Source organism: Pseudorca crassidens, chromosome 2, assembly GCF_039906515.1.
Source record: "Pseudorca crassidens isolate mPseCra1 chromosome 2, mPseCra1.hap1, whole genome shotgun sequence".
Taxonomy (NCBI): domain Eukaryota; kingdom Metazoa; phylum Chordata; class Mammalia; order Artiodactyla; family Delphinidae; genus Pseudorca; species Pseudorca crassidens.
In genome coordinates, this window is record NC_090297.1 from 136,272,465 (window position 1) to 136,290,700 (window position 18,236).

Genomic DNA, 18,236 nt, shown 5'->3' on the forward strand with positions numbered 1-18,236 from the left:
TGTGGGAAATAGAATTGCATGCTTGTGGCCTCCTGGGATCATTTCCAGCTCATGCTAAGCATCGTGTGGTTTATCCCCCACCCTCCAAATGTGTCTGCAGGTATTCTAGAAGGATTTGACCCCCCTCACCCATGTGGTGTGCAGGGCTGCCCAGCTGGTTATGAATGCCGGGACTGGATCGGCCCCAATGATGGGATCACCCAGTTTGATAACATCCTTTTTGCTGTGCTGACTGTCTTCCAGTGCATCACCATGGAAGGGTGGACCACCGTGCTGTACAATGTGAGTAGAGCTGGCGAGGGGCCGGAGCAGGTGTGTGTGTGTGTGTGTGTGTGTGTGTGTGTGTGTGTGTGCGTGTGTGCGTGTGTGTGTGTGTGTGTGTGCGTGTGTGTGTGTGTAGACTCAACCATGGTTGCCCTCCCACGGGCTACCTTTTCCTTTCCTTCTAACCTGATTCTGTCTGTATAAATAATGGGTGGAACATGGGGTAGCTTACAAAAAGCCCCCTTTAGAAGGACTTCTGGACATAATCTATACTGAGCAGTTCATTTGCCTCTGTTTTTTGGCCTCTTGCTAAGTACACAGCTTCTTAATATAGTTAGGAAATTACATGCCATATTTGATGGGTGAACTGCTAGTCAGATCAGCTCAGCCGTTTTGTTCTGCTACTGGTTCGACATGGTGGTGGGATTCAGTGAGGGGCACCAAGAGGTATAGATTTGTTGGTTGCTGTCTTCAAAGAGCTTACCACTGGCCTGGGAAGGTATTCCGGTAGTTCCCACCCCTGGCCGCACACTAGAAGCAGCTGGGAGGGAGCTTTAAAAATTGACATCGCCTGGGCTCTACTCCAGACGAGTTAAGTAGGAATAGCTAGGGGTAGAGACCTATCATTGATTTTCTTTTTAAAGCTTCCTAGCTGATTCTAATATGTAGCTTCCCTCAAGAACCATTGCATCACATGCACATAAGTAACACGCTTAATTGTAAGACTCACTAGGGATGCTTGTTGAAAATTCTGATTCACAGGCCCTTGGAGATTTTGATTTCATGTGGTTTTGAATAGTCGGTGAGCTGAGCTACATTTTTTACGCGTGCCCCTGGTGATTCATGTGATCGGGCATGTTGGGAAAGTTCTGAGTTGGTGTACAAGACAGGGCTATCTAACTGTGGGTGCGGGATGTTAGAGTGAGCACTCAAGTGTCTTCCACCTCCCAGAGTCTGATCTCAACAAGTTATGAAAGGCATGGTGCAGAGTCTAAGTTCTAAAATGAGAGGGTGCTACATAGGAGGCCTAGGGGGGCAAAGCAATTTGGGCAAATTGTCTTTGTAAATAGGTGCTCATAAAGGTCCGTACCCTCCTATGCATACAGCCAGCCCACCCCAAGGCAGATCCGTTTGGAGCAATCACCCATCTTACTTGCCCTCCCACAGTCTACCTTTACCTTTCCTTCTAACCTGATTCCGTCTGTATAAATAATGGGTGGAACATGGGGTGGCTTACAAAAAGCCCCCCTTAGAAGGACTTCTGGACATAATCTATACCGGAAGGAAAGGAAATGCTGTCTCAGGAGAGACTCAACCAGATTGTCATGGAGGAAGAGCCAGGGTCTGCATAAAGCCCGTACAAGTAGGTACCTAGTAAATGTCCATCACTAACCTGGACCCATTCCCAAGCTCCCAGGCAGGTAGAGCTTTGCAGAAAACAGCCACAGGCTGTTATGCCAAAGCTCTACAGGGCAGTGAAGAAGTCCCAAGGACCAGCGTATGCCCAGAAAGCCCAGGGGGGTTATGTGTGACCTAGAAAACCCTTGAGGACACTCTGGGATTCTCACCAGTTGTGGGGTGGCAGGAAGGAGGTCAGGGAGGCGAGGTTGATGAGTCCAGTTGCTCCTCATTTGAGATGTGAAGGTTGTCTCGAAGCCGTGTCACTCAGATTAACCAGGCACCTCTGGAAATGACAGCACTGTCCCCACAGCGGCTGGTGTCATTTGCGGGGCTTTGGGAGGGATGTATTTCACTTATATGTGTAGACTCACCTAAGTGATGTGATAAATGCATTGAAAGCCTGAAGGGAGAAGTGTTGCATTTGAAGATAAAGGCGAGATCTGTTGGTCCTCCGGAGCCAAGGCTCAGAAGGTACTGAGATAAACAGGAATTACTCATCACTTACATTAGTTCCTTTGTTCATTCATTCTTTCGACATATATTAGTGAGCATCTGTGATGTGTCAAGCAGTGTGCTAGGCACTGGGGAAACAGAGGGGAAAAAAAAGTGCCATGATCCCTGCTCTCCTGGTGCTCTCTTCAAATTCCAGTCTCCCTCAGGTTATCTGTCCAACATAGGTATGGAGGTCACCCAGACACAGTGAACGCAGGTGTGCTCTACCGAGGAAGCAGGGAGAAGAGGTCAAGCTGCAGATTCTCTGAAACCTTGGATTGCATGGGCTCCCAGGGCCACAGACTCACAGTACCTCTGACAATGACATCAGTCATTGAACTTCAGTTTACTGAAGGCCTCCTGCTACCCCTGTGGCTGGATCCAGACTTGAGGGAACTCAATGAGCTGTTGGGCTGATTTCCAAAAAGTGGCTGCTTATGGGGCAGAATGAACTCATGTCCACTTTGAAATGACATCACTTTCCAAAGCATTGGATCTAGGGGGAGGGCATGGAGCCAAGAGTCCACAGGCAGAGGTGATGGTTGTAGTTAGATGGGTAACGACCCCTTGATTCAGGAGAAGGTGGATGAAAAAGGCCAGTGGAACAAGGACAAAGTCTGGCTCCTTAGGAAGAGAAGGAGCCATCAAAGTCTGGGCTTCCTTTGAGCAGGAGACTGGGGTGGAAAGCATGGCCCAGGCAGAGCTCTCTCGCAGGAACTGGATGCACATCCTGGAGTTAGGGTTCTCTGCTACTGGAGGAAGGTTCAGAGCTGTGGACTCCTCAGTCTGGTGGGTGTAGGGCTTGCAATATATGGTGGAGTCACGTCATACAAGCTTTTGTTAAAGAAACCAAAATTCAACTGAGTGAATTTCAAAGATGTTATTGACTTTATTCAGCCATTCATGAATTGGGCAGCATCCCATCTAGCAGCTGGAAAGGAGCTCTGAGGAGCTGTTCAAAAAACGAAAGGCTTTTGTAGGCAGAAGGGCGCTGGACCAGGAAGTTAGTAAAAAGTGGATTAGTTGTGGCAAGGTCACTTTCCTTTGGGGCGTGGCAGGGTTTTATCAGGAAGATGCTGGTGCAGATGACTCACCTGATCACTAGTGCTGAACAGGTGATTCCTGATTGACTGGTTTAAGAGCCCATTTGTGGGAGAGGCTGACACTGAAATGAAGTTTTGCATTGGTGACATGGGGCTTAGCATAACCTGTTGTCTTGTTTTAAACACTTTTAATTTACCCAAATTCAACCATTTAGCTTGGACAGGAAAGAGGATCCAGGATGGGGGAAAATAACAATTTAAATAGTACAGACTGGGCTTCCCTGGTGGTGCAGTGGTTAAGAATCCGCCTGCCAATGCAGGGGACATTGGTTTGAGCTCTGGTCCAGGAAGATCCCACATGCTGCAGAGCAACTAAGCCCGTGTGCCACAACTACTGAGCCTGCACTCTAGAGCCCGTGAGCCACAACTACTGAGCCTGTTTGCCACAACTACTGAGCCAGTGTGCTGCAACTACTGAAGCCCGCACACCTAGAGCTCATGCTCCACAACAAGAGAAGCCAGTGCAATGAGAAACCTGCGCACCTCAACGAAGAGTAGCCCCCGCTCACCGCAACTAGAGCAAGCCTGCACGCAGCAATGAAGACCCAGCACAGCCAAAAATAAATAAATTAAAAAAAAATTTTTTTAAATAAAAAGTACAGACTAATTCACCTACCACCCCTCTCCCGCTTATGCCCATTGAAAGTATGAGATTAGAGATGCCTAGGATCTTGGTTGAAAACGTGCAGATTCTGAAAGCCCGTGTCAACGATACCTGAGTATTTATTTTTCTTCTCTTAATTTTAACTTAAGATTTTTTAATGACAAAACTTTACATATATATTGGAACTGGTTACACAGCACTGAATTAACTATGAACAACTAGTCACCTGAGTACTCTAAATAGATGTATGTATATATGTATGTTTCTACATAGAGAAAAATTACCCACTGTGCCTTTTATTATTACCACTGCTAATAAGACGCAGATACAACTGTTGATCTCCCTTTCTACCACTATTCCTGGAAGGCCCAATTCACCCAGCCACTGTATTTCTTCACAAAGACCACAAAGTAAAGGGAGTCCCTATTTCCCCGTCCAATGCCTCTTCTATTCAGTGGTTACAACAAATACGTAAGATTTATTGGCGCCAGTTTAACCAAACCATTAGGAGAACCTTCAGGTTTACACTGTACGCAGAAGCTCTCTCAAACATGTGGACTCAGTTTAACCTTTTTCTATGTAAGTTAAATGCTTCCCTGGTGTTTGCATCCCTTTTCTGCCGCACAGACCCTTCCTAAATGCCTCCTGTGACCTTGTGTGGCTCTGCCATTGATTACCGTTGACTTCATTTGCATGTAGCTTTTCTCATGAGCATGCATGATTGTAAGGGTGGGGGAGAGTTCCCATTGTCAGGGCAACCTGGAGTCCTGCGTGCTGTGCTCAATTTAGTCTCTCCCAAAATTTCAACTTGGCTTGGTCCCACTCCAACTGTATTCTTGGCTTCCCTCCCTCTTGTGGTAGAAAGATGCAAAGCAGTCTACGGTTCTGCTGGCTGCTTCTTCCTGTTTTGACTGTCTCTCCCAAGGTCTCCTCCATTTGCAGACTCTCCCTTCTTCTTACGAGTTTAATTCCTTTCATTTCTTCTAATCTGGATAGGTGTTGCTTCTCCAGGACAGCACCTTCTCCCTCAGTGCTGTTCACTCCGCAGATGTTACCGTGGCTCCATTATTAACTTCTAACCTTCTTCACCTGGGTGAGGTGTGGCTCTCAGATCTGGCTTTCTCCCGATTCTGGGCTGAGTCTGATTTCCCTGTCGTCATTCTGGTTTTATGTTCTCTGCTGTTTGTGGTACCAGGAATATAATATACAGATTGCGGGGGTTCCCATTCGCTGTCTTCGGTTCCTCCAATCTGTGCTCTTCAAGTCCAGTCGTTTTGATCGGTATTTCTACCTTTCATCTGTATTTCTCATCAAGCTGTTTCTCTTCTCACCTGGTGTTGATAACTCATGCAGATGCGGACACTTTTGGAGGTGTGCGTTCTTCGGCTTCACAGGTGCGCCAGCTGTATCTGTTATGACTGCCTCGGTGCTCTGTGCTGCTGGAAGATTTTTATACTGTTTCCTGGCTTTTGGAAAGAAGAGGCAACCTGTGGTCTGATGCTTTCTGAGAGTCTTCCTCACTCTCGGAAGTCCTTTGGTCTGTGACAGAGCCCGTGACGCTCCTTAAGTTGCCTTCTCCCAGCTACACATAGTTAATATATGCTAAATGGTTAACAGAGAACTCACTTTTTGCCTCGTTGCTGAAAAAATAATTGTATGTATACAACATATAATTGTTGTTTGTTGAAAGAATAATGCCACATCCGAGGGTTGGTGGAAAACTGCCGTCTCCAGCTTCCTGAAGTTTCTCTGATTTTATAGTATCTGCAGAGAACGTGTTCGGTGCTGAGTTCCATGCGACTAGGGAATGTTGTTTGCTCATCTCTGCTTTAGTTTTCATCACCACCTCCTCCACATGCTCTGGGAACAGAACATACTCAGAGCTCATTTGACAAATAGGGGCCAGGAACCTACCATCATCTTACGGTGTCAGAGTGGTAAGGTGTACCAGCTGACCTAGGATAAGGTGTCTAGTTGGTACAATTTGTAGACTCCTGTAACCGATCACTCATGCTCTGGAATAGGCTGTTTTTTCCCCCACATCCCTGTCTGTGCGAGCCTGTTCCCGTGTCCTTGCAGTTGTCTGGGTCCCTGTAATACAGATGACACCTGGAATCTGATACCAGTTGATACCAGTGTCTGTTCACCTGTGACTTGTCTCATACACAAAGGGATTAATAAGTGGATACCGGAAGTTAGTCTGCCCCTTTCCTGTGAAGGCTGAGAGGTAAAGTAGATGGGGAGGAAGATAAAGAATTGAGTTTGGACATGAATGAAAAATTTGCGATGCTTATTAATATGGTGCAAGGAGAGAGTTGGGTAAATGGATTCAGGGTAGGAGCCTAGGCTGGAGATAATAAATTCAGGAGTTTTCTGTGTATAGAATGGTATTTAAAGTGCAAAGACTGGAGAAACCATCAAGGAAGGAAATATCTAACTATAGAGAAGAGGTTCCAGCACTAAGTTCCAGTGTTAAGATGTGGGTGAGTTAAGGAGTTAGCAAGAAGACTGAGAAGGAGCCGTAGGGGGGCAGGGTGTCCTATAGGCCAAGGGAAGAGAGTGCTTCAGGAAGAAGTAGCAGTGATCAGCTGAATCAAATGCTGCCTAGAGATGGGTCAAGGCAGATAAGGGCTAAGAATTAATCATCAGAGGCCAGGAGGGGAAAGTGGGAGGGGCGAAAACCTGATTGGAGAAGGTTTAAGAGAGGTTTGGAGACAGCCATACAGACCGTCGTGTTGAGTTTTGTTGAAAGAGAAGCAGAGAGAGTGGGGCAGGTAGAAGAAATACCACTTGCTTTTTGGTGAGAATGAGTCATTCAAGGTAAAAATCATTGCTGCTGGAGAGAGAGGACAGCTGGTGGAGCGCCCTTCTAAAGCAGGTAAGAGGGGGTGGGCTCCTAGCCCATCAGAGCACAGGTTGGAGGGCGAGGCTTGGAGCCCAGCTTCATGGTTCATCCATGGTCCTAGGAGGGAGGCTGCAGAGGCTGGGATGGGGGGTAGACGTGGTGACGGAAGCGTGTAGAAATTCCCCTATTGCTTCTATTGTCTCGATGAAAGAGAAAGTCAGGTCATGAGCCGAAGGTGGGAGGAGGGAAATGCTGGAAGTTGGAGTGAGGGACTAAGTGCAGTGGGGATCTGATCGCCGGGCAGCATGGAGGACCCGCTTGGGGTTAATGGTGCTGGGGTGAAAGTGAGACCAGTGACTGTGTTGTGTTTTCCTGTAGTCACATTTGGCCCCTGAGGTTCAGGCAAGGAAGTAGGTGGAGAGTTGGCTTTCACCAATAAAATGAGAATCAGGAGAGGTGGAATTTGAGCTGGGTAGGGAAGAAAGAGGTGGGGAGGCAGGGGGAGACTGTGAAAAGGGAGTAAACGGTTTATAGGCCTTTTTTCAAATGTTACTCTGGAATCTCCTGGACAAATTCAGTCTATGGAGTGAGTTTGAGAAACCTGTCTCATTGCTCTGAAGACGTAGGCAGTGAGCTTTAAAACTAGCTGTTCTGATTTCTAATTCGGCGCTTGAACTGCCCCCAGTAGAGGGAGAGTGAGTGAGTGAGGGGTGTGTGTCCCCGTGAGCAGAGTAAGCTGTGACAGAAGGTGTGGCACACCTCCTGGGCCCTCCCAGACTTCACTCCTGGGCACCTCGCCCTGCGTCAGCCCAGTTCAGAGCATTGACTGGGGAAACTGTGGGGGACTGAAACCTACCAGGCCCGCCCACCTTCCTCACTAGCATTGTACTCTGTAATCCTGTTTTCCTCCTCAGAGTGTCTTTTTTTTTTTGCGGTACGCGGGCCTCTCACTGCTGTGGCCTCTCCCATTGTGGAGCACAGGCTCTGGACGCACAGGCTCAGCGGCCATGGCTCACGGGCCCAGCCGCTCCGCGGTATGTGGGATCTTCCCTGACCGGGGCATGAACCCGCGTCCCCTGCATCGGCAGGCGGACTCTCAACCACTGCGCCACCAGGGAAGCCCCAGAGTGTCTCTTTTTAAAAACACATTGAGGTGGATGGACCTAGAATCTGTCATACAGAGTGAAGTAAGTCAGAAAGAGAAAAACAAATACCGTATGCTAACACATATATATGGAATCTAAAAAAAAAAAAAAAAAAAGGTTCTGAAGAACCTGGGGGCAGGACAGGAATAAAGACGCAGACGTAGAGAATGGACTTGAGGACACGGGGAGGGGGAAGGGTAAGCTGGGACGAAGTGAGAGAGTGGCATGGACATATATTCACTACCAAACGTAAAATAGATAGCTAGTGGGAAGCAGCCGCATAGCACAGGGAGATCAGCTCGGTGCTTTGTGACCACCTAGAGGGGTGGGATAGGGAGGGTGGGAGGGAGACGCAAGAGGGAGGAGATATGGGAACATATGTATATGCATAGCTGATTCACTTTGTTATACAGCAGAAACTAACACCCCATTGTAAAGCAATTATACTGCAATAAAGATGTTAAAAAAAAATAAAGATACCGGCTTTTCAGGTGGAAAAAAAAAAACATTTATGTTTGTAGCTTCTGCTGCTGCCTTTGGCAGCCTGTTCTCCATGTGAATCACTCGTCCTCCCTCTAAACCCTGCAATGCCTTTCTCCTTGCTCCCTGCCCGCTGGGCCAGAGCCTGGGGTCCACAGTTTCCAGTCCCTGGTTCCCTCCGTGGGATAAAAAAAAACTGTGGTTTGCTTTCTTTCTCCTTCCCATCCATAGCTGCTTCTACCCTGAAATTATTCCTACTCTTTCATATCCATTTTGATTTCCTAATAACTTGTCAAACCAGAGATGTCAGCGTGTTTAGGGTTGATTCCAAATATGCGAAGTTTGCCTCCTGATCAGGTGCCTGAATTTCACACCACGCACTCACCAAGCCAGTCTCCAGATCTTTCACCTGTGCAGAACCATTAAGCTGGCTCAGGGCTCTTTGCCTTTCTTTTAGCCCACTCTAATACACAATTTAATTTCTGATCCCTGGCCGGAGGCCTCAGGTGCCTGGTGTGTCATGCAGCCTTAGGCTATGATCTCTCTGTTCTGAGGCAACCCCAGGCCTTAGGACGAAGGGGCAGAAATTAACTGGGGGTGGTGTGTTGGTGACTCAGTGGCTGTTTCAGGTACTTTCAACTGGCTCACCCTGGAGGCCAAATCCTTACGGAATCCCAGCCAGACTGGTTGGCGCAGTGCCAGCCTCTGACACTAGGCAGCCAAAAGGTCTCTGTTCATTTTTCCCTCAATTTATCATTCACTAGAAAAATATTTATTGAGGACTTTCTTTCAGTGCCCCTCAGAGTGTGGGCCTTCTTAGAATTGCCTGGGGGCAATTAATGTAATTTCAGATTCCTGGGCTCTTCCTGGGTCTAATGAACTGGCAGCTACAGAACTAGGAAGAAGGAATCTGTATTTTTAACAAGCTCTCTTGTGATTCTCAGGCCACAGTGAAGTGTGACAGTTCCGTGTGGTTGTAATGACTGGGCTGGGGGAGGGTGAAATGGGAGCATACTAAAGAGAAAGCCTTCAGAAAGCCCGTCTCCCCCACTACATGGATTTCTACGAGGTCCTACTTTAATCAAAATTTGGGCTTCCCTGGTGGCGCAGTGGTTGAGAGTCCGCCTGCTGATGCAGGGGACACGGGTTCGTGCCCCAGTCTGGGAAGATCCCACATGCCACGGAACGGCTGTGCCCGTGAGCCATGGCCGCTGAGCCTGCGCGTCCAGAGCCTGTGCTCCGCAACGGGAGAGGCCACAGCAGTGAGAGGCCCGTGTACCGCTAAAAAAAAAAAAAAAAAGTTAATAATGGCATTTCAGGAGGGAACCCCTACTACATTCTGTATGTTACATATTCGTATATTCTTAGTCCTAAAACCTTTGTCTGCAAAGAAAGGTGTATCTTAGAATCGAGGAAGTAGAAAATGATGAAAAAAAAACTAATTTAAAAAGACACACGTAATCAGTGTGTTCGAGACCAAATCTTCATACTTGGAGACTGTTCATGATTGCCCTGGCTTATTTGTGCAGACCTTGGAGTAAAGCTCCCTTTGCCATCTCTGTGTTCGTTTGAACTTTGTGTAAATGTGCTAATAGAAGGCTGGTAGTTCTGTGTTAGTCTTTTTAAAAAATTCAGGCCTGAGCTTGTTTGCTCACAGACAGTGATATAAGTTAGCACACTATTACTTTTCTGCATGATTGAGGATTTTCTCAGTACTATGAAACTAAAACAAAATACAGAAATAAACTGGATGTCAAAGCTGATTCAAGACTGCAGCAGGCCTCCTACCCCCGGCTTTAGTGCTCATCTTCCCCAAAACCACCTTATGTTTTGAGTGATTGAGTCTACATTACATACATGTTTTGTATGATAAATGCATATATATATATATTAAATAGCAAAAATACATTTATGCCAAAGGTGTTCCTCTCTGTACGTTTTCTGCATTGATGTTCTGATGATCTTGTTTGAAACAATGATTTCTCACTAGACGTGGTATAACAGTGGTTAGGAATCCTGGTCCCACCCTTACTACCTGTGGGACCTGGACAACTTAACCTCTGTGCCTTATTATCCTTATCTGTAATGTGAGGATAATTTCGGTACCCCCCTCACAGAGTTGTAGTAAGAAATAAGTGAGATATCTTGGATAAAGCCCTTGACATGTGCCTAGCACATAGGAAGCACTAATGGTGTTAACTAATTATTTAGAACATTTTGTGAAAACCACTCATATAGGGGAGACAAGCAGAACATCTTCTTCCACTGCCCACTTGCTGTCCAGATCTTCTCCTCTCCGACTGGTCCTTTCCTATCTCTCAGCCTAGCCACTTAGTACCTTTCATATGCATCGTTGCCAATCTTACATTCATGTTTTTTGAATTAGTTTTTCCTCCAAAACATTGGCCACCTCCTCCACAGAGCCTTCTCTGACTACCCCTGAAAACTCAGAGGAAAAGAGATCTTTCCTCTAAGCCCTCTCCCCCAGACCTAAACGTCAGTAGCATTCATCTGATGTTTCTCCCAGATTCCCCTATCAGGAGTTGTCTTTTAGGTGCCTCTGTCCCTTTACCCTTTCAAAACACCATTCTGTCTTCTGGCATCAACCACAGTTCCCCAGACATGATTATGTATTCAGTAAATATCCATCAATAGGCTAATTTCACAGAGAGGCTCTGTGAACCCACCCAGGGTGCCCTGGCTTCCAGGCCACCCGGCCGTCAGCATATGCAGCATAGGGTCTAGGTTCAGATGAAGGAGCTGCTGTCAGGAAGGACACCGCTAATGCTGGACAGTGGGCTGTCCCCACTGTTGCTGCCGTCTGCTTTCCCTGCTGTGCTCCAGCTCAGCGCCATGCTCCCTTCTCCTGTGACAGGTAGAGGCACACACACAAAAACCCAACTAGTGAAAAGTAGGGGGACTGTAATTTATTGGAGTGTTTACACAGGGTTTGTGTGTAATTAGTAGTTAATTTCTGTGACACAGTTGGCCTTCCTGGCTTGGAACCTGGCTCTGAAATGCTCTTAAAGAGACCCAGACCTAAGAGATGGTAATCTGAGACATGGTTAGGGTTTGGGAACAGAACGAAGAGAAAGTATGCCCTGTTTTCTGTGATGAAACATGACCACACACACACACACACACACACACACACACACACACACACACACACACACACACACACACACACACACACACACACACACACACACACACTCTGTTTCTGTGATCACTTTCTGCAGCTGAATCCACCTTTTACAAGTTCCATTTTTTTTTTGCGGTACGCGGGCCTCTCACTGTTGTGGCCTCTCCCGTTGCGGAGCACAGGCTCCGGACGCGCAGGCTCAGCGGCCATGGCTCACGGGCCCAGCCGCTCCGCGGCACGTGGGATCTTCCCGGACCAGGGCATGAACCCGTGTCCCCTGCATCGGCAGGTGGACTCTCAACCACTGTGCCACCAGGGAAGCCCTACAAGTTCCATTTTTTACCTTTGTGAGCATCAGCTTGGGATTTGATACTTACACTGAGGATGGGGGACAGCCACCGGACCCCCTTCTGCCATGAGCCCTGTGATCGTTGTGTCAGATGAATAAATGAACATGCGTTAGTCTTCTCATTAGTAATACGCGGGTAATACCACCAGCTGTTCCTAACCTCAAGAGTCTTGTAGCAATTACATGAGCTAAAACATATGAAAGTGCTTTGAAAAAGACCCTCATTCTTTGCTTTATGAGTGCTTTTTTTTTTATTTTTCAACATCTTTATTGGAGTATAATTGCTTTACAATGGTGTGTTAGTTTCTGCTGTATAACAAAGTGAATCAGCTATACATATACACATATCCCCATATCTCCTCCCTCTTGCGTCTCCCTCCTTTTTGCTTATAAGAGCTGTGTACTTATAAACTCGATTTTGCTAAGTGAGCTTTTTTTGTTGTTTTTTGTTTTGCTTATTCAAATAGAGTATCTGATTGCTGCTGGGGGCATGTAAGGCAAATTCTCCCATCATGTTTCCTTTTCCTTAGCTTCCATTTGCTCTATGTATTGAGAGCTCTCATGGCCTGTGCCTTTGCTTTGAAGCGTAGTGTTATTTATATTATGTGCACGTTGAAAAACATACCTGTAGTTGATGCTAAAATGGCTTCTGAACACATTTTACGTATTCATGCCAGTTCTTACTAACTTGAATTACCTCTGGATAACTGGCGAAATGCTGATGTTACAGCTGCTCTCAAATTCTAACACACTTCAGGACTTTCTACACTTCGTGTTAGGGCAGACCTGACATTTATCTCCAGCGGTGTTCCTGAATGGGCCGGGACTGAGCCCTTGATGAAGTTTTTAGCAGTCTGGCATAATGAGAAAATAATAGCAATACAGTTTTTTGGGAAGCTAAATTTGTTCGACTTGAAGTTGAATTTTCAAAGTTAATATCTTTTCTTGGCAGAAGAAAAAGTTAACAACTGCATGGCAAGCCCATAGTCTTTTGTATTTGTTTTGTGAAAATTCTCTGATCTGTGAAAGTTGAAAAAAAAAACTATGGTTATATAGATTTTATCTATATGATAGATTAATCTATTAATGTAATTACATTGATGTAAATAATTTACTTGTGAATGCACAATATTGCTATTAGCAGCTTGGCATGTGAGTTTTTTGTTTGTTTGTTTTTCCCCATTGTGGTGACAGTGAGCTTTTTACATTAATTTTAACAGGAATTAGTAGTTGCTTATGTGACTTGTCACCAAAGAACGAATATTTTAGAAAACCAGTTAGGCTGGCATAGCGAATACCATAAGGAATAGGTAGTATTCAACATTGGGTTGTACTCAGAAGATCTGGGTTCAAGTTCATGTTTTATTTTCTGTCTACTCCCCCTCCCCCATACCATGATCTTAGGCAAGTCACATGACCTCAGTGAGACTCATCTTCCTCTTCCGTTAAATTGGAACACTTAGTTCATATTATGGTTGTAAGAATTAAATCAGAATGTATGCATGAAAGGGCTTTGTGCACCAAGATATGCTTTATAAATTTAAGGGATTGTTAAAATAGTTTAAGGTTATGAACAGTGATGTTTAGAGGATTTCTGTTTTTGAGCTTCACAATAATCGATCTTTCACGTATCATCTTTAAATGTGTTTTGGCAGATATGATCAGTGGGCTCCCTAGGAAATAAGGCAAAATATATATATTTAGAATATCGTTAGGATCTTTCTCTTTCCTTTGTGCACAAAACACAGTACCGTGACCTTTTCCAACTGTTTCCTTGATGATGTAAAACAGAGCCACCACTCCCGGAGTCTTTTGTATAAAAGGAGCAGATTCCTAGATGAAGCAGAAAAGAAAGGGAGTGTGGGAACGTGAGTGCTTTTCCAAGGGACCCCACCTTGATCTGAATGACGGAGGTGTGCCTCCACCTGCCTTCGGGGGTGCTGCTAGGTACAGCTGTGCCATTGAATCAGAGAGGCCGCCCTTCCTGATTTGGAAGGAAAGGCAGGATCAAAAGGGCAGCAGGCACGCGCACACCCAGGTGATCACGCCTCCCTCACCGCCAGTCGTGATCACGTTGGAGCTCTTGGCAACGTGTCTCCCAAACCCAGGTGGGGCTGGGGTAGTTCGCCAGGCTGGTGCATCTCTGTCACAGCCTCCCTTTCTCCCAGGGTTTCCAATCAGGGCTCTCTCTCTCTCTTTCTCTCTCTCTCTCTCCGTCTTCCTTCCCTTCCCCAGGTCTCCCACTCTCCTCTCTCTCTGTGACAGGTTCCTCTTCCTTAGCAGGTGGCGTTGGAGTGGCATGACACAGCCCCTCAGGGAGCGCGCCACCTGAATGGCTTGGGAAGAGCAGAGGCACCCATGGCTAATAGCTAGGTCACCAAGGTCATGCTCCCCAAAGAGTGGGCAGCGGGGTTCCAGTCCTGGGAATTACAGACTCTGTGGCCTCGTTGGGCCAGCAGTCTTGGTCTACCCTCCAGGACCCCAGTCTACCCGGGAACACGGACCTTGCCTGTCATCCTGCACTACTAGAAGCAGCTGTGACCGTCGGCCCACAGAGCCTGGGAAAGGTTACCGTGGAGAGTACCCGCCCCTGTTTAGTCTGTGTGCACGTGTGTAACAGTGAGAGGGAGGATGCGTGCCTCCCTTTTGTACCCAAGTTATTTATTGCATTTGTCTTACGACTTCCATTTAGAGCTAAATAAACTGCAAAGTGGGTTATTTAGCCAGATCTCGGGTGTCTTCAGCAAGTGGGGAAGTGGGCGGTGAGGAGGGAGAAAGATGGGAGCTTGGGCAGAGGAGATTCAGAGAAAGGGGCCAAGAGGAACAAGAGGTGGCTTTTCCCCTCCCTTCAGATGGATAAGGCACGCGTGTGCTGTGGCTTGTCCGCCGGGAGCCCCTTTGCTGGAGGACCTTGAAGCGCTTTCTCTGTTTCAGGCATTTGGGAAGCAGCCTCCTGTGGACATTATCTTGAGTTACAGTTTATGGATAAAAAAAACGAAGGCATGCCCTGCAGACTGCATGAAGTCTGCAGTGAGCTACCCTACCTGGTAAGGCAGCTGCCCACCTCTGTGCTCACCTGACATGATCACATCTCTTCCCTACGTGCTCTGGTCTTAAGCAGCTCACAGAGGGGAGACACGCAAGGGAGAATGTCCTTAGAACATATTATAGCCACCGAATCCAAATGAGGTCTCATGTCCACAGCACAGTGTCCCTCCCTACCACCACGTGCCTGTCTGTGTGCCTATCAAGCTCCGGCTCCCTGCAGGCCCGGGGAACTCTTTGTCATTTCAAGAGACTGTTCGTCGATTAAAATCACTCATGAATTCTCTTTTGCACAGATTTGATAAAGGGTCTTTCTTGAGTACCAGAAGTACTGTACATAATTCATAACGTGAAGCAAGATGAAGTAGAAAGAGTGAGAAAAGATACTAAAAACTGGGGAATTAAAAGTTTTAAGCTTTGTTACAAGCTGGGAGAATGAGTCAGCAGCACATATGTCTTGAGGGAGAGTTTTGTGCCGAGCTGGTTTTGGGGTAGGGGCCCAGGGGTTCCAAAACGGAGGAAGAAGATTGCCCAGGAGTCAGAAGTAGGGGGTATAGAGGGAGATGACTGGGGGGCGGGGAGGAAAGGGGCAGACTGTGAGTGGGGGTGAATTCTAGCTCGTCCCTGCCTCTTCCCCTCGCCTCTAAGGAAGGAAATATCCTGGGGCCTTAATCATCTCCCTATCTCTCATTTCTCTCCTGGTTTAATTAAATTCCTGTTCTAATTTGGAAGAGCTTGCATATCCTTTTCTGCTGTGGCAACCAATCTCTTTTTATGAGACCCACCCCGGCGCTCAGGCACTGAGACCTCAGTGGGGACTTGGGTCCTCTGTGGCTTTTGCGGTCATGGACAGTTCAGAAGTGGGCAGAGGTTGGCTGGAGAGGAAAAGGGGGTTATCTTGCTGTTGTCAGTCATCTTGTTTCCCGTGGCCTCAGTCTGCCACCTCCCCTTACACCACCTGGAGTGAAGCCTCTTCTCCCATCCGTATGTCTTGATGTCTTTCTCATTGTGTTACTTCTCCTCTCGAAGGACGAAACATGCTATGTTGGAATCTCTGGACATTCAGTAATGCCGTAAAGAGAGATGAAAGACAAGATATATGTGGATAATAATACTAGCTACCATTTATCATATACCTACTGTGTGCCAGGCACTGTGCCGGGTCCTTTACCTGCGTGGCTTCTAGTTCTTACAGTAACCTTGAAGTTGAATCTGATCATTCCTTGTTTTACAGATGAGGCAACTGAGGCACAGAGAGGTTAAGTGACCTGCCCAGGGTTGTTCAGTTATTAAGGTAGAAAGCCTGGATTGGAACCTAGTGTTGTGTCACTAGAAAAGCCCAGGCTCTTTCCACGGCTCCCTGCTGCCATCAGTTAGAACAGATCGGCAGAGGAGGTGGTGGATGATTGGGCCATTCAGTTCAACTCAATGTACACAACAAACTTTAGACAGCCTCCTCATTGCCGGGATGGTAGAAGGTACTTTGTGGCTCCTTTTGAGGAGAGAAGACAGACTTGTGTTCAGCGGATGCCATGATAAAGTGTTATCCCTTCCACCCTTGTGGACTGAGTGCTGTGAGAACAACCAGACGATAGCCGTATTCTGTCTGAGGTGGTCAAGAAAGGCTTCGCAGAGAAACCTCACAGTGGCTTGCTTGGCACAGTGATTGTTTGGTGGGTTCAAGGAACAACAGGAAGGCAGGAGCACTTCAGAAGGGCATGGAGGGAAGAGGGATCAGAAAGCCAGTCGGGGCCAGATCCCATTGGGCCTCGTTGGGTTGTATTTCACGTTCGATGGGAAGTCTTTGAAGTGTTTTGAGCAGATGGGTGGTGTGACTTGGTATATGTTGAAAGATCACTCTGGCTGCTGTGTGGAGAACTGGCCATGGTGGGCAAGGGTGGAGGTAATAGAAGGCGATGGTGGTGAAGCCTGGGATGGTCACGCTGGCAGCGATGAACGGTGGTCAGATTGGGCTGTATTTTGAAGGTAGAGTCGGTAGGACTTGCCGATGGATTGAATGTAGGGTGAGAGAGAAAGGTGGGGACCAATGATGGCTCCTCAGCTACAGTAGTGTACTAACAGTGGTACCATTTCCCGAGACAGGGAAGCTTAGAGAAGGGGCAGGTTGATTGACCAGGGTCAAGAGTTCAGTTGGGGGTATGTTAAATTGGAGATGCCTATTTGACGCATCTTAGGTATCCAAGTTAGTGGTGTCACGATGAGTGAGCAGTTAGATATATAAGCCTGGAGCTCAGGGGAGAGGGCAGAGCAGGAGATAACACATTTGAGAAGCATCAACTTATGAAAGGTTTTAGAGTTACGGGCTTGATGGGCTGATGCCGCACAGGGAGAAGGTATAGATAGAAAAGAGCTGTGACAAAGCGAGGGAGAGGCATGGACATATATACACTACCAAACGTAAGGTAGATAGCTAGTGGGAAGCAGCCGCATAGCACAGGGAGATCAGCTCGGTGCTTTGTGACCACCTGGAGGGGTGGGATAGGGAGGGTGGGAGGGAGGGAGACGCAAGAGGGACGAGATATGGGAACATATGTATATGTATAACTGATTCACTTTGTTATAAAGCAGAAACTAACACACCATTGTAAAGCAATTATACTCCAATAAAGATGTAAAAAAAAAAAAAGAAAAGAGGATTAAGGACTGAGCTGCGAGGAACTACAACTCAATGTGTATGTAATAGGGCCCAGCAGTGGCCCTGTTAAGGCCCTGAGAACTTCGGGGTTTTCTCTCAGAGCTATTTTTTTTGGAATTTAGCCCAAATGTAATATTATTACTTCTCCTAGGACATTAGCAGGATAATAACATGCTCTAGGGCCAGTTTGTCGATTATGGCCGGGACTTCTTTACTAGAGGGAAGGCAGATAGGAGTTCCCACCACCAGCCAATGAGTTGGTTTAGGACAGATACGGTTTCAGGTGTGGACAAAGCTCTTCAATCCAAGTCCGTTCTGGTTTGGTTCCTTTTCCTTTCGTCTGCTCCTCTTCTATAAAAATTATATTTTCCCTCAAGATGATATTGCTTGTAAAGCTTGGTTTTTATTCGTGTAACTGTACTCCTTCACATTCAGGACATTTATGGGGGCCTACTGTGTGCTGGACGCTGGGCTGAGCGCTGGAATGCTCCCTTTTCCAAGCCAGGGCTCCTCTGAAAATGTCTGTACTGCTCTCTGTCATCTGCTCTCTCCCAGCGGGTCTCGATTTGTTTGCACTGCGTGTATTATTCACCTGTACACCATTATTCACAGCTGTTACATCATTGATTTTTTTAGATACTGTAACTACCAAACCTCAGAACCATTCTTCTGGTTTTTTTCTCGTACGGCACATTTAATTCATCGCT

At 46.8% G+C, this 18,236-nt stretch overlaps 1 protein-coding gene across 8 annotated transcripts in view; it reads left to right on the top strand.

The window, feature by feature from the left end:
- Positions 1–18,236, top strand: part of CACNA1E (calcium voltage-gated channel subunit alpha1 E) — a 301,767-nt gene that overhangs the window by 94,318 nt on the left and 189,213 nt on the right. For all 8 annotated transcript variants that reach the window (XM_067728834.1, XM_067728829.1, XM_067728833.1 and 5 more), the window contains one exon: positions 101–282. In XM_067728834.1, the coding sequence (XP_067584935.1) occupies positions 101–282 (182 nt within the window). The remainder of the gene's footprint in view (positions 1–100; positions 283–18,236) is intronic.